At 44.1% G+C, this 14,254-nt stretch overlaps 2 protein-coding genes across 4 annotated transcripts; one reads left to right on the top strand and one right to left on the bottom strand.

The window, feature by feature from the left end:
- Positions 1-27: 27 nt before the first annotated feature.
- Positions 28-8,082, top strand: pygl (phosphorylase, glycogen, liver). Of its 2 annotated transcripts, XM_047046259.1 has the most exons (20): positions 28-396; positions 668-769; positions 1,312-1,390; positions 1,894-1,997; positions 3,065-3,196; positions 3,285-3,396; positions 3,564-3,646; positions 3,746-3,883; positions 4,140-4,232; positions 4,728-4,874; positions 5,114-5,277; positions 5,405-5,519; positions 5,605-5,706; positions 5,939-6,086; positions 6,183-6,241; positions 6,381-6,522; positions 6,718-6,925; positions 7,035-7,169; positions 7,374-7,440; positions 7,555-8,082. In XM_047046259.1, the coding sequence occupies exons 1-20, from the start codon at positions 154-156 to the stop codon at positions 7,741-7,743; spliced, it is 2,562 nt and encodes an 853-aa protein (XP_046902215.1). In that variant the 5' UTR covers positions 28-153; the 3' UTR covers positions 7,744-8,082. The 2 variants fall into 2 exon arrangements, 1 of the variants encoding a protein (XP_046902215.1); XR_006958030.1 differs by lacking the exons at positions 7,374-7,440; positions 7,555-8,082 and having other exon boundaries at positions 6,718-6,993; positions 7,026-7,106.
- On the bottom strand, positions 7,908-13,967 carry LOC124485211 (lysophosphatidylserine lipase ABHD12-like). 2 transcript variants are annotated; one of them, XM_047046660.1, is made up of 15 exons: positions 13,767-13,967; positions 13,556-13,677; positions 13,281-13,383; positions 13,049-13,168; positions 12,699-12,729; positions 12,574-12,619; positions 11,961-12,087; positions 11,509-11,546; positions 11,154-11,233; positions 9,861-9,943; positions 9,654-9,732; positions 9,414-9,547; positions 8,673-8,751; positions 8,433-8,566; positions 7,908-8,241 (listed from the first exon to the last, which is right to left on the bottom strand). In XM_047046660.1, exons 1-15 carry the CDS (start codon positions 13,892-13,894, stop codon positions 8,211-8,213), a joined length of 1,335 nt encoding a protein of 444 aa, XP_046902616.1. In that variant the 5' UTR covers positions 13,895-13,967; the 3' UTR covers positions 7,908-8,210. The 2 variants fall into 2 exon arrangements, with proteins under 2 accessions (XP_046902616.1, XP_046902624.1); XM_047046668.1 differs by lacking the exons at positions 7,908-8,241; positions 8,433-8,566; positions 8,673-8,751 and adding an exon at positions 8,889-9,222 and having other exon boundaries at positions 13,767-13,955.
- Between the last annotated feature and the right edge of the window lie 287 nt (positions 13,968-14,254).

Here is a 14,254-nt window from a genome sequence, read left to right on the forward strand (position 1 = left end):
CCACGCCCACCCCACAGATGTCCATGAAAACGATCAGAATGTTGGGTTAGATAGGAGGGGGCTGGCATCCGAGAAACAGCGTATTTAAAGAACCTCATTGTTATTCAAGTCATTGAGTGGATTGAAAGAGAGACGGAGTTAAACTTTTCCAGAATGGCTGCCCCTATCACAGACCAGGAAAAGCGTAAACAAATTAGTATCAGAGGTATTGTTGGGGTAGAAAATGTTGCTGAACTGAAGAAGGGTTTTAATCGACACCTACACTTTACCCTTGTGAAGGATAGGAATGTCGCGACTCCACGCGATTACTACTTTGCATTGGCGCATACTGTTCGAGACCACTTGGTTGGCCGATGGATCAGAACTCAACAGTTTTACTATGAAACTGACCCCAAGGTAAAGTTTTATCTGACAATCAACTGGAAATCTGTAGAGAATTAATGTAAAAAGTGCTCTCATATCAAGTTAGGCTACCAACAATGCATTTTTTGCTAAATGTATGTAGGCTAACTAGTTTACTATAACAAAAGTATCAGGACCACTTCCCTTTGCACAACGTTGTGAAGGTTAGCTACTCGTGTGATATCCAAATATGTGCGTCATTCACAGTGATTTAATGTGTGTGAAATGTTGTTGTTTATTTTTTCTTCGGAAATGGTCCTTCCAGCGGGTTTATTACCTGTCTCTGGAGTTCTACATGGGCAGAACTCTGCAGAACACAATGATTAACTTGGGCCTGCAGAACGCCTGTGACGAGGCTATCTACCAGGTGAGGGAACGCGGAGAGAAAGGAACACGCCCATGTTCTCACAAACCTGCCAGGATCTATCAAGTCACGTCAAACTTGCAACACGGAGCCCTGCACCCATAGAGAGTAGCAATCTCACTGCAAGAAACTGCTGTATCATTGTGAATTGACTGATGTACAACTATACATTCTAGAGGATGTATAGTCTTGCAATAGATATAGATCCATAGATGATTCTTTCGTGTGCTTTTCCAAGGAAATATGTTTCTACAGTTTGTACAGAGCCTCACAGAAAATAGTCGATTACATATATACCATACATTCTAACTTAACTACTTGACACATACTTTTATAGATTTCAAGATGTTATTGGGGAGTTTAATTCTGCTGTGGCAGAGGGAACTAAACTCTTGCCATAGCAAGCCCATTTCAAGTCTAGGGATCTGCATCTGTGACTTGCCATGTAAAGAATGGGTTGAGGAAGCAGAAGTTTGTGTTGTAGCGTTACATGACATGTGATGCAAGAATGAAAACCAATTCATTGTCTTTTCCTCTGGTGACAGCTTGGCCTGGATATGGAGGACCTGGAGGAGATGGAGGAGGATGCAGGGCTGGGGAACGGGGGCCTGGGGAGGCTGGCAGGTAACTCTCCAAGGCTGGAGCTTAGGTGTCACCCAAGGTCCAGACCTCGCTAAAATACACACAGTGACTCTTTTTCAATATTTAGATTTAGTATCTAAATATTCAAATGTCCCAGAGCTTTTCATAATTCCAGCTGTGGTTGGACATCGTTTAACTCCGACTCTGGTTGTGGGCCTGCACTAGACCCTGCATTGCTCTGCTGACGGTGTTTTAGACAGGAGGTCTGGAACAACAGACTGGCCTTCCTTCAGAAACAGGAAGTGTATGCAACATCAGGGGTGTGGTCAAAATTAATCATATACTGTAAATTAGGCTAATATTATTACGTGTTTTAGCTTCAGCCACGACACTTGGTTCTCTATTTACCATCTGTATTAGTGCAGTCCTCAAACATTTACAGACCCACAAGCAGTCCAAAAAAATGTATTTTATCTACAAGATTTCTTAAGGGTGTCTGAGTATTACCGGATGAGCCTGTTCCCTCACATTTCTTTCGCCCATAGCCTGTTTCCTGGACTCCATGGCGACCCTGGGTCTGGCAGCCTACGGTTACGGGATTCGCTACGAGTATGGCATCTTCAACCAGAAGATCAAAGAGGGCTGGCAGGTGAGGCCATGTCACCTTAACATGTGTTCATCCTGCAGATGCCTTCACGCAACGCAATGCAACGCATGGATGTATAGCCACCGCTGCAGACAGTGAAGGACTAGTGTGCACAGTTCTAGAAGTATTACAGTGGTTAGAACACATTGACTTTGCACATTGGACACTTGCATTTAGCTAAATCAGCCAAGTGCTGCCATACAAATACTTCAGCCTGACACTCTAAAGGTCAGTTTGATCAGGCTGTGCAGTGCGGAGAGCAACCCGATAGTCAGAACGTCGGAATTATGTTACAGTTTAGTTCTGGGGATGTTATCGCGGCACTGGTTGGTAGAAAAATAGACTTTCTTGGCTCTAACCTCTGAAATATTGTTCACTTCTGGTCCTTGATGATTAGAACGTCGCTGTGGATAAAAGCGTCTGATAAATGATTAAGATGTGAATGTCCTTCCTCCTTGTTGGCCAATCATTAACGAGAGCAGAGTTTTGTGGCACGCCCCCTGGCTTGCTTCCTGTGGTGAAACCGTGCTTGTGATAGCGGTTGGCCCGAAGCAGAAGGGGGCGTTGAGAAAGCCTGTCGTTTCATGTGGCTGACAAGAACAAACAGGACATTTTGCCCTTCAGAAGAAAAACCAATGGCAAAACATTCAGTTATTTTCACTGCAAACTTTTCAATGTAAACATGCACTTTTGAACACAGAACTGGGTAGGTAATCACTCATTTACTGTCGAGGAGAAATCATGTCATCTGCTATTGGCCTCCTTTCCTGAGTTTATCCAGCAGTCATGATCAGTGTACTTATACAAGAAGAATGTCGTCATGGTCATTATGACTATTTAATCTCATATACAGATCAGAAGACTAGGTAGCGCTTCATCTTGAGTTAGGGTTAACAATTACTCATTCTTATACAGGATAAATGTGTTACAGCTTCAATTTTTCACACTCATGAACTGTTAACCCTACATTATGGTTGTGCTGTGTATGGGCAGGATCTCTTGTCTTCTTAATCCCTTAGAAGAGAAGAGTTTATCAGGTTAACCCTGTCAATCCATTTCCTGGTTCTCAGGTGGAGGAGGCGGATGATTGGCTGCGTCATGGAAACCCCTGGGAGAAGGCTCGTCCTGAGTACATGCTGCCTGTGCACTTCTACGGACAGGTGGAGAAGACGACGGATGGATCCAGATGGGTGGACACTCAGGTGAACGACCCAAGAGAAATGGCGTCGTGATATTGACTTTGACCCGTTGAGGCCGATTTGTCCTAATCCACACTGTGTTCTGGGACAGGTGGTGCTGGCCATGCCCTATGACACTCCCATCCCTGGCTACATGAACAACACGGTTAACACCATGAGGTTGTGGTCTGCTCGTGCCCCCAACGACTTCAACCTGAAAGACTGTAAGAGACCATGCCACGCAGGAGTTGGCCACAAGCCTTTTCAGACGTTTCACTACTCTTCTATATCACGTCGGGATCTGATTGTCTGATATTAGGATTCATCTGTGTGAGGATTTCGTTTTTTATTGGGAATGTTGAAGTTGTGATCTTTCTTTCGAAATTCACAGTCAACGTCGGCGATTACATCCAGGCTGTCCTCGACAGGAATCTGGCGGAGAACATTTCCAGAGTGCTCTATCCCAACGATAACGTACGGTGACAAATCGGACACGATGGCGTCGAGTGGTCTCCCCCGCGCTGGCGTGTCTCTAACCGTGGCCCCGGGCCTCTCTGCTTCCTTGCGTTGCAGTTCTTTGAGGGGAAAGAGCTGCGTCTGAAGCAGGAGTACTTTGTGGTGGCGGCCACTCTCCAGGACATCATCCGACGCTTCAAGAACTCCAAGAAAGGCTCTGCCGGCCCCATCTCCTTCCAAGGCTTCCCAGAAAAGGTAGGGGTGACGACCTTTGTTACTGTAACCGTTCCTTGACTGACCATTGAAATAATGCTAGACCATACTGCAGAAAATCCAAGATCAGACGTGCGTGGTTGTACATGCACGAGTACACGTGGATGTCGCTTTGGGAAAAGGCGCCGGCTAAACGTGCCATGTACATGTAGCTGGCTTTGATTCACGAGGCACAAAACGACGGGACTCGGATGAGCTCCAGCCGCCCTTCTCCTCTGAGGTGTCTGGTTCTTCTCAGGTGGCCATCCAGCTGAACGACACCCACCCTGCCATGGCCATCCCAGAGCTCATGAGGATCTTTGTGGACATGGAGAAGCTCAGCTGGGACACGGTGAGGACAACGCGCACACGGCATCGTTCCACCCAGGGTTCAGACACTGCATCCACAAGATTGGAGAGCCAATACTTAGTTAGGGTTACACAAACAGCCACTATGTTTTGGCGCCGAAAATGGCTGCCTAGGTAGGCTCTCCTGCCAAAGTAAATTCCTTGTCTGTGCAAACTTTCATGGCGAATAAACACCAATTCTGATACTGATTCTATGTTTTAGGGCTATAAATTAAAATGGTAAAACAAATATCGTTTTAGCAGACTATGGTGTCTGCCAATTTTATAACCCGCCTAGATTAACAGTAATCCTACCTAGCCTGCCTTCCCATTCAAGTCAAATCAAATAACATTGCTTGTAAAAAGGGCTCCATAAATACAGAGGGGCAGAAGTGCTACAACACCAGATAGGCTTGCAAGTCCATTGTGTGTGATATCAATAACCACTACCTACCCTCATAAGAACCAGCAGTGACTATGCGACGTGTTCCTGGTGCAGGCATGGGACATCACCAAGCGTACGTTCGCCTACACCAACCACACGGTGCTGCCCGAGGCGCTGGAGCGCTGGCCGGTGAAGCTGCTGGAGATGCTCCTGCCCAGACACCTGGAGATCATCTACCACATCAACCAGATCCACCTGGAGGTAGGTACTCGCCCTCACACATTCATCATGAATTCGCAAGATTTCGCGTGTGTGGAGAACACAGGATTTTCGTGTTGCGATTAAACTAAAATGGGTAGAATGAAAATGATTAGGAATTACAAAACAACGGGTATGTATGGACATAAAAACATCACCGTTCTTCTGATGGCTGATAACAGTTCTTCTACTGACCCGGGTCCTCCTCGTATTAAGAATGTCATTTCCTGTCGTGTTTGCAGAACATCGCAGCACTCTTTCCAGGAGACACGGACCGTCTCCGCAGGATGTCCCTGATCGAGGAGGACGGCGGCAAGAGGGTCAACATGGCCCACCTCTGCATCGTGGGCTCCCATGTCGTCAACGGAGTTGCCGAGATACACTCCAAAATCATCAAGACCGACGTGTAAGACTGGACGATGTGGCCGCTGCTTCTGTGATGTCGTCCTCTCGGGAACCTTTTCAGAAATGTGATTAATCATGTTTTTGTTTTGTTTATGATACATAAATGATGTCTTTGTTATTTGTTATAGATTCCGTGACTTCAGTGAAATAGAACCAGACAAGTTCCAGAACAAGACCAATGGCATCACTCCGCGACGCTGGCTGCTGCTCTGTAACCCCGGATTGGCTGAGCTCATTGCTGAGGTGTGATTGGCGGACGGGTCTGTCTGAGGGAAGTCTATAGTTTGTACCACGCAGATGTCTACAAGATGTTTAACTGCTTCTCCAGGCCATTGGAGAGGAGTACGTGAAGGACCTTAGCCAGCTGCAGAAGCTCAATGGCTTGGTGGATGATGATGCCTTCATCCGGGATGTCTCCAAAGTGAAACAGGTAAACACACAAGTTTATTATATATATATATATAGTTAATGTAGCTCATTTTAGCTCATGAAACCAATAACCAACACCATGTGCCAGCCCAATCTGTTATTTCTCAGCTTTCCTCTGTCAAATAATGAATCAAATTGTTCACCATTAAAGAATATATTGAATGTTTAACGATCCACTGTAAAACAAATCATCGAACGATTCATCAAACGCTCCACGCATCTCATGTTCCTAGGACAACAAGCTGAAGTTCGCCCAGCACCTGGAGATGGAGTACAAGGTGAAAATCAACCCATCCTCCATTTTTGACGTGCACGTGAAGAGGATCCACGAGTACAAGCGCCAGATCCTCAACTGCCTCCACATCGTCACCATGTACAACCGTACGTCCCCCTCTGCCCTCCGCAGCCCCACCAGCCTCGCACAAAGTCTGCTGCTAATGACAAGTTTGTTTTCTTCTCGTTTTTTCCCCCATGAAGAGATCAAAAAGAATCCTATGGCACCCTTCGTTCCCCGGACTGTAATTATTGGTGGAAAGGTAAGATTCAGGATTCACCAAAATGGCACATGTACTTCCTACATCTCTTTTTTTACTTCATCACCCCTTTCTTTTACACTTACACTGTCTCTTTCCTTCTTCTCATCGCCTCTCTGTCGTCCCTCTGGTGTGTGTGCAGGCAGCTCCAGGGTACCACATGGCTAAGATGATCATCAAGCTCATTACCTCAGTGGGGGAGGTGGTGAACAACGACCCAGTGGTGGGGAGCAAGCTGAAGGTCATCTATCTGGAGAACTATAGGGTATCCCTGGCTGAGAAGGGTATGGCAAACCCTCTCTTTCTGTGTTTTTCTCTGCCTGTCTTGACTCCCTATCCCTCCCTCCTATTTTTCTCTGTATTCCGTCAGTGAGCCTGACTCTATTCTGCAGTGAGCCTGACTCTATTCCGTCAGTGAGCCTGACTCTATTCCATCAGTGAACCTGGCTGTAATGTCTTCATACCTCTGCCCTCTGCAGTGATCCCTGCTACAGACCTCTCTGAGCAGATCTCCACAGCGGGCACGGAGGCTTCCGGCACGGGCAACATGAAGTTCATGCTGAACGGCGCGCTCACCATCGGCACCATGGACGGTGCCAATGTGGAGATGGCAGAGGAGGCTGGCGAGGAGAACCTCTTCATCTTCGGCATGAGGGTGGAGGATGTGGCAGAGATGGACAAGGATGGGTAGGACTGCTATCATTTTTGTTTCTCTTTTGTGTCTCGACCAGCAGCTGAATTTCCTGAACGACGTATTTATAACGGACATGGATTTCCTCTTTCTTTTTTTTTTAAGCTACGATGCCATGAAGTATTATAAGAAGATTCCAGAGCTGAAGCTAGTCATTGACCAGATCAAGATGGGCTTCTTCAGTCCTAAGAATCCAGATCTCTTCAAGGACATCACCGACATGCTTTTCAACCATGACCGGTGAGTCTGCTGCCATAGCAACTCCTTCAGAATGTTTCCGTTCTTGGGTCTTGAGTGTCTTTCTCTATTTCAATTTAAATGTTTTGTATTTATTTGTAGTGTTATATTGTATTTTGGTGTGAAGCACTTTGTGATTTTATCTGCGAGAAGTGCTATACAAATAAACTTTACTTACTTACTGTTTTTTTTTTTTCTCTCTTTTAGCTTCAAAGTGTTTGCTGACTTTGAGGACTATTTGAAGGCCCAGCAGAAAGTCAGCAAACTGTACCAGGTAGACGCATAATCAATACCTACTCTCACACCTCAGCAGAAAGACGGTTGGAGCATGAATATTGTACACAAATAAAAGCTATATCTCATGCACCTGTGAACCACTATTTACCAGAACCCCAAGGAGTGGACCAAGATGGTGATCAAGAACATCGCTGCCACGGGGAAGTTCTCCAGCGACCGGACCATCACGGACTACGCCACGGAAATATGGGGGGTGGAGCCCACAGACCTCAAGATCCCGCCCCCTAACGAGCCCCGCGAGGCCATCGTGGAGACGGCCAAGGCTGTGAGGAAAATATGAAGCTGAAAGCCTGATTTTGTGTCAGATAACTGTGGCTCTGTTGGTCTACACGCTGGGTAGGATTAACCGTAGCTAGTCAAAGTGTGTTTGTGTGTGTCTACTGATAAGGAAAAATACTTGTCTGTTACATAGCCTCTGCAGAAACAAAATGTTCTATTGTTATAGTTTTGTCTAAATCTTTTTGAAATGATGTTCTGTTGTAGTTGTGTGTGTGTGTGCATGCCATCAAGGCCATTCAACCTTTTATTAATAAGAATGGGGGGAAATAATTGTATTTGAGAATAACAAAGGATTCTTCAAATAGTTTTTTTCACTTTAATAAACTGCAGTGTGTCAGTCGTTTAATAGATGTTTATTTAACATGGGTCATTTATCCCAAAGGTTGCACACCGACACAGGGAAGATGCAGGAGATGTAGAGGGGATGGTCAACAAGCTCAAGTGTTAAACAGAAAGTTCTATAAGAGCTTACTTCTGCTTTACTCTCTGAAGAAATCCCCTGCATTGACAAAGAAACACAATCCTTTATCCTTCATATCGATACCCCAAGTAACTCCGAGCCTAAACCCAGAAGACGTCATTGATTAGATACCTTTTCCAGGTTAATCTTAAGGTACCACCTGCATCTGAGCAGGTTGAAATGAAGTTAACTTTGACGTGTATCTGAATGCATGAAGCTGGGTCACTCACCCAACCACAGTGGTCAGGCTGGGGTCCATGTAGATGTAGTTATGGGAGTAACCCAAGGATGCAGGGAGGGTTACCATCTCAACATGGCCGCCAGCGTTTCTAGCCCTCTCAGCCTGGAGTGCGATGTTGTACAGCTAGGGGCGTGTAACAAAAACTTCTCTATCATGGTACGATGACAGTATGTTGAATGTTAAGCTGTAGACTGAATCACAAAGATTGCTGGAGAAGACACTGACACACCTCCTGTCCCATGTGATGGGGAATAACGTTGTCATCCTCTGAGTGTAGGATCAGAACAGGGCAAGCCAAGGTCTCCAGACTGCACACAAAACGAGCCATCAAATACATGCTACACTTTCGGTAATAGCGTTAAGTTGCTGTGTATTAACATCTTGGTTTTATGTTGTTACATTGGAATGATGAACATTGTTTTGTCACCATACTTACTTTGTTATAGTTTTGTCTAAATCTTTTTGAAATGATGTTCTGTTGTAGTTGTGTGTGTGTGTGCATGCCATCAAGGCCATTCAACCTTTTATTAATAAGAATGGGGGGAAATAGTTTTATTTGAGAATAACAAAGGATTCTTCAAATAGTTTTTTTCACTTTAATAAACTGCAGTGTGTCAGTCGTTTAATAGATGTTTATTTAACATGGGTCATTTATCCCAAAGGTTGCACACCGACACAGGGAAGATGCAGGAGATGTAGAGGGGATGGTCAACAAGCTCAAGTGTTAAACAGAAAGTTCTATAAGAGCTTACTTCTGCTTTACTCTCTGAAGAAATCCCCTGCATTGACAAAGAAACACAATCCTTTATCCTTCATATCGATACCCCAAGTAACTCCGAGCCTAAACCCAGAAGACGTCATTGATTAGATACCTTTTCCAGGTTAATCTTAAGGTACCACCTGCATCTGAGCAGGTTGAAATGAAGTTAACTTTGACGTGTATCTGAATGCATGAAGCTGGGTCACTCACCCAACCACAGTGGTCAGGCTGGGGTCCATGTAGATGTAGTTATGGGAGTAACCCAAGGATGCAGGGAGGGTTACCATCTCAACATGGTCGCCAGCGTTTCTAGCCCTCTCAGCCTGGAGTGCGATGTTGTACAGCTAGGGGCGTGTAACAAAAACTTCTCTATCATGGTACGATGACAGTATGTTGAATGTTAAGCTGTAGACTGAATCACAAAGATTGCTGGAGAAGACACTGACACACCTCCTGTCCCATGTGATGGGGAATAACGTTGTCATCCTCTGAGTGTAGGATCAGAACAGGGCAAGCCAAGGTCTCCAGACTGCACACAAAACGAGCCATCAAATACATGCTACACTTTCGGTAATAGCGTTAAGTTGCTGTGTATTAACATCTTGGTTTTATGTTGTTACATTGGAATGATGAACATTGTTTTGTCACCATACTTACTTTTTGTCATTAGGAAACACAATGTTGTTCATTTCTAAGATCTTCCAGAGTAAGCTCTTGAACCCGGGAATAAACATGTACATCTGGGAGAGGTAAAGGATGGAGGGTGGGGGAGAAACAAGGATCACATTAGAGCTGTGTCTAAGTCATAAAAAAAGGAAACCAAGTAAAAAGTCACTGTAACAAAAACTATTTAGAACATCACTGAAACAACAGCCCACAAACAATGCAACTGTCATGCCTGTGTTGGCATAACATTGCTACATTTCAGACAGACACATTGCAAGACATCATTTTACAAAAGAGGGGAAATGAGGACACGTTTATAGTGCAACAACACAGTGACTTTGTACACAACCTAAGGCCTATACTACAAAGCAATTTCAACATACCTGGGATATATTTTAGTTAGCTGGCTACACTAAGCCCAACAACTGCAATTGCGCACAAGCGGTGCCACAACGGTCGTTATTAACTCATTAACTCAACCCAGGTTTTCCCAATCTAGCTATGAATGGTTTCACATAAAAGGGGCGGTGTTAAAAATGTAATCCAGACTAAAGGAACACCGTTTCTGCTGCCTATGGCAGGAAAGATGGAAACATTTATTGGCTGTGTGAATGTATAAATTAATAGGCTTGTCAACAGTGGCGGTTCTAGACACATTTTACTGGGGGGGCCAGAAACGGAAACAAATGATATTTCAATATGAAATACTCAGATTTTGCTTTACTTTACAAATCAGATAAACGTTTATTTTGTACATAAAGAGTTTCATTTGAAACAATGAGGTAGGGCCATCAAAAATGTAATACAGTAGGACAATGCTGCAAAAGGTGGGTATGGACAACAACCAAAAAATGAACAAGGCTTTAGTCAGTCTCTGTTTTAGGATTATGTCGATGCAAAGATACTCATCAGGGAAAGCCAAAGGGTTTTGTAGTTCTTTAAAAACTCTTGCCTTCCTAAGACACTCTCTATTCGTGAACCGAGGTCCCAGGATCTTCTAGGAACGGTGATTCAATTTTCCAAGAGATGACTGTCCATTAAGGTGGGCTTTCCTATGTGTTGATCTGTTATCGGTGTGCAGCATAAGTAACCATGGTGATAAACTCCCGGTGAAAAGTGAACCACCATTGTGACACAGAAAACCTAGGCTTAAACCTGAAGTGACCTTGCTAAGCCTCAAATCTGGCCTCGTAGTATAGGCCTCTGAGGCCACAGACGGACACAGACAGGCACGAGGACACACCCCGGGGCCACAGACAGACAGACACAGTCACACATACGCACCATACTGATGGGGTGGCATTCTGCAGCCTTTCCCATGTTTGTGTAAGGAGCCTCCAGAATCACAGCATCGACACGTGACCCTGATCGCCCGACACAACACAGAGCACAGAGTCAGCATCAAACTAACATTCCGGTACTTCACTTTTAAATGTTTGGTATTTCATGGCTTTTTGCTAATGCACATTAGCAATACATTGACATGTTGACTGTTTTGGTTATTTCAAGTGTGCTATTTGTAAATGCTAAGGCGGTCCGAATCATGACAGCTCTTTGAGGTTTAACACTAGAGGGCATCACAGACTGCAGTTCCACAGAGCTCATGAACAGGCAGGGTTAGAAACCTCAAAGATCTCACCTTGCTGCTGTTCCCTCAGAGCAACATTGGTTGTCACCCTACAAACACAGGGCAGACACCATTGATTATCCAAAACACCAGATCACTCAACTGAATGTATCTAATGCATAAAATAAATTAGTTTAGAATTGAGTTTAGAATGTTTTTTTTATTTTACTTTTACAACTGTATATATAAGTTCAGGGTTCAGGTTGGTTTAGGTATCGTTTCATGGGTGTATGTGAATCCCTCTGTGACATAACGGCTATAAAAATACAAATTGAATTTGGATTTGATAACCATCGTCCCTTCATCCTTAAGGAATTTTATATGTAAAATGGTGCACTTAGACACCTCCCACATAACATGAAAAATATGAAATAAACATAGACACATTCCTGTCCCCCCATCGCCAACTCTGTTGTAATGTCATGACATCAAGCAAGATTGACGCAGTGCATGCTGGGACTCACCCGGTGCCAAGGGAGTGGCCCCACAGGAAAACCAGGCTTCTGCTCCGCTGCTTCACCCAGCGGTACAGGTAGAGGGCGTCAGTGGTCAGGCCAGCCTCAGTGGGCTCCCCAGAAGAGTCTCCATACCCTGGAGAAGAAGCAGAAGAGACGCTTGACAAACAGCCCGATTCTCAACCAAGGCAAAATCAGATTCACTAGATCAGAGAGTTTACATTACCTCACTCAGCCTAAAAGTCTGCCTTGTTTGGTTTTATATATTAATGACAATACTGTATTTACGCTTCCGTGTATGAAGAAGCAGAAGAGATGCTTGACAAACAGCCCGATTCTCAACCAAGGCTAAATCAGATTCACTAGGTCAGAGAGTTTACATTACCCCACTCAGCCTAAAAGTCTGCCTTGTTTGATTTATATATTAATGACAATACTGTATTTGCGCTTCCGTGTATGAATTTCAGGGGAAATTAAATCACAACCGTCAGCCTATAGTTAGACGTTTAAACTTGCGACGCATCTAAGCATTTCAAGCGTGAATTTGCATGACTAAAATATAATTTAAGAATGAAAGTATTGTGTGTTTGACGACCCTACTACACACAAAATGAACGCTCACCTCTGTAGTCTAGCGACAGGACATGATATCCAGCTGCACTCAGGATCTGTGTCACACAAGCAGTCAATTAGTGTCGATTAATTCTGCAAAATAAAGTTAATGTAAAGCCCAATAAAACAGCTTACCTTCACCAGGTTGACTCTGTGACTGAGTGCCCTTTGGAGATAATATTTTCATTTATAAGTTTGAATTAAACTTGACACAAATGTATTCTCGTTCAGACATTAAAGAACTAGCATGTACTCATACAGAATTGGAGGACAGACCTAGGATTGTCACTGTGTGGATGATTGACTGTTTTCCAATAAACTGTTTAACCTATATTTTGGCATTGAATATTTGCATAGTCTACACTGTTATTTGCAATTAACCTTTTTAGGCTCCAAACCCCTACAAAGACAGGTCATTTCACATGGGTCTGTTCCTAGAGAAATAATTGAATGACTCTATCCCATCTTCTCTACCCTGGTCCCACCTGGTCCCAGTGTTGCCGTGGAGATAGATAATGACTGGGCGGCCATCTCCCAGGGTTCCCCTGTGCCACTCTGGGCCTCTCCCCTCGGCCTGCTCCCATTGGCTGACAGGGAGAGTATGCCTAGGAGACACACACACACAAACATACTAATTATAACACAAACAAACCCTGGTGAGATGGAATCGATTCTGGGAAGATCATGAGGCTGTCCATGATCACCCAGGAAACTCACCACACACCCACGGAGACTCCCTCCTCTGGTGAGAGGTGGAAGTTAGTGGTGTAGTTCAGGAATTCTGAAGGGATAGCGAGGTCGGCAAAGAATGGAAATCTTACTGAAATTACACAAACAGGTTTACGAGTGAATCAACTATTGGTTTATTGTGCAATATTTGACAGAGTATTGTACATTTAGTGTTATTGTATTGATTAATACACTTGACACACCACTTTAACAGTGATGTCCTACCACAAGGCTGAAATGTAGGCTACAGTAGTTAAACTTACACAGGTGGAGATATATGACATGACCGAGTATCCATGGAAACAGGTAGACAACGACAGGCACTGAGATGTAGACGGTACACAGCAACAACGCTATCCTCTTGGTTCTCAATATCAATAGAGATCTTAAAAACATTATAAGAACAATATCTACAGTCATGTACAAAAAGTATTTAACGCAAAAGACACAACTGTGTTACTACAGGACACTCACCGACAACCTGGCTGTCGCCCTTTTGCTGTTTTCTGCTGACTCTGTTTAGACTGTTTTAACTCGGGCGTGCTGTCTGCATTGCTATCCGCAGTATTCGGTCGTCTATTTCTCATTTTGACAGAGGACATGAAAGCTATGTAGGCTACGTCTTGTCAACAAGTGTTACTTCAATAAGTGAGAACGCGTGCAAAACAGGGAAGTGGGGTGAAAGGTTACTGTGTAAAACGGGATAGTCTGGTCTGGGAACGAGATTATGGCAAACTAAAGTAGCCTAGGCTATATTCTAGCTATTGATTATTTAACACATTAGCCTATGTTAAAGGTTAACTGCTCTTGGTAATATGTATAGCCTAATGTTGCTCAACCAATGCACTAATCATGGATGGATAGATTTCCTGAAGAATTTATGTAGCCTATTGCAAAATCATTTCAACAACGACAAAGGATACAGATTTATACTAAATTAAATAGTTAGTATTCAGTCACTG

Source organism: Hypomesus transpacificus, chromosome 3 (assembly GCF_021917145.1).
Source record: "Hypomesus transpacificus isolate Combined female chromosome 3, fHypTra1, whole genome shotgun sequence".
Taxonomy (NCBI): Eukaryota; Metazoa; Chordata; class Actinopteri; order Osmeriformes; family Osmeridae; genus Hypomesus; species Hypomesus transpacificus.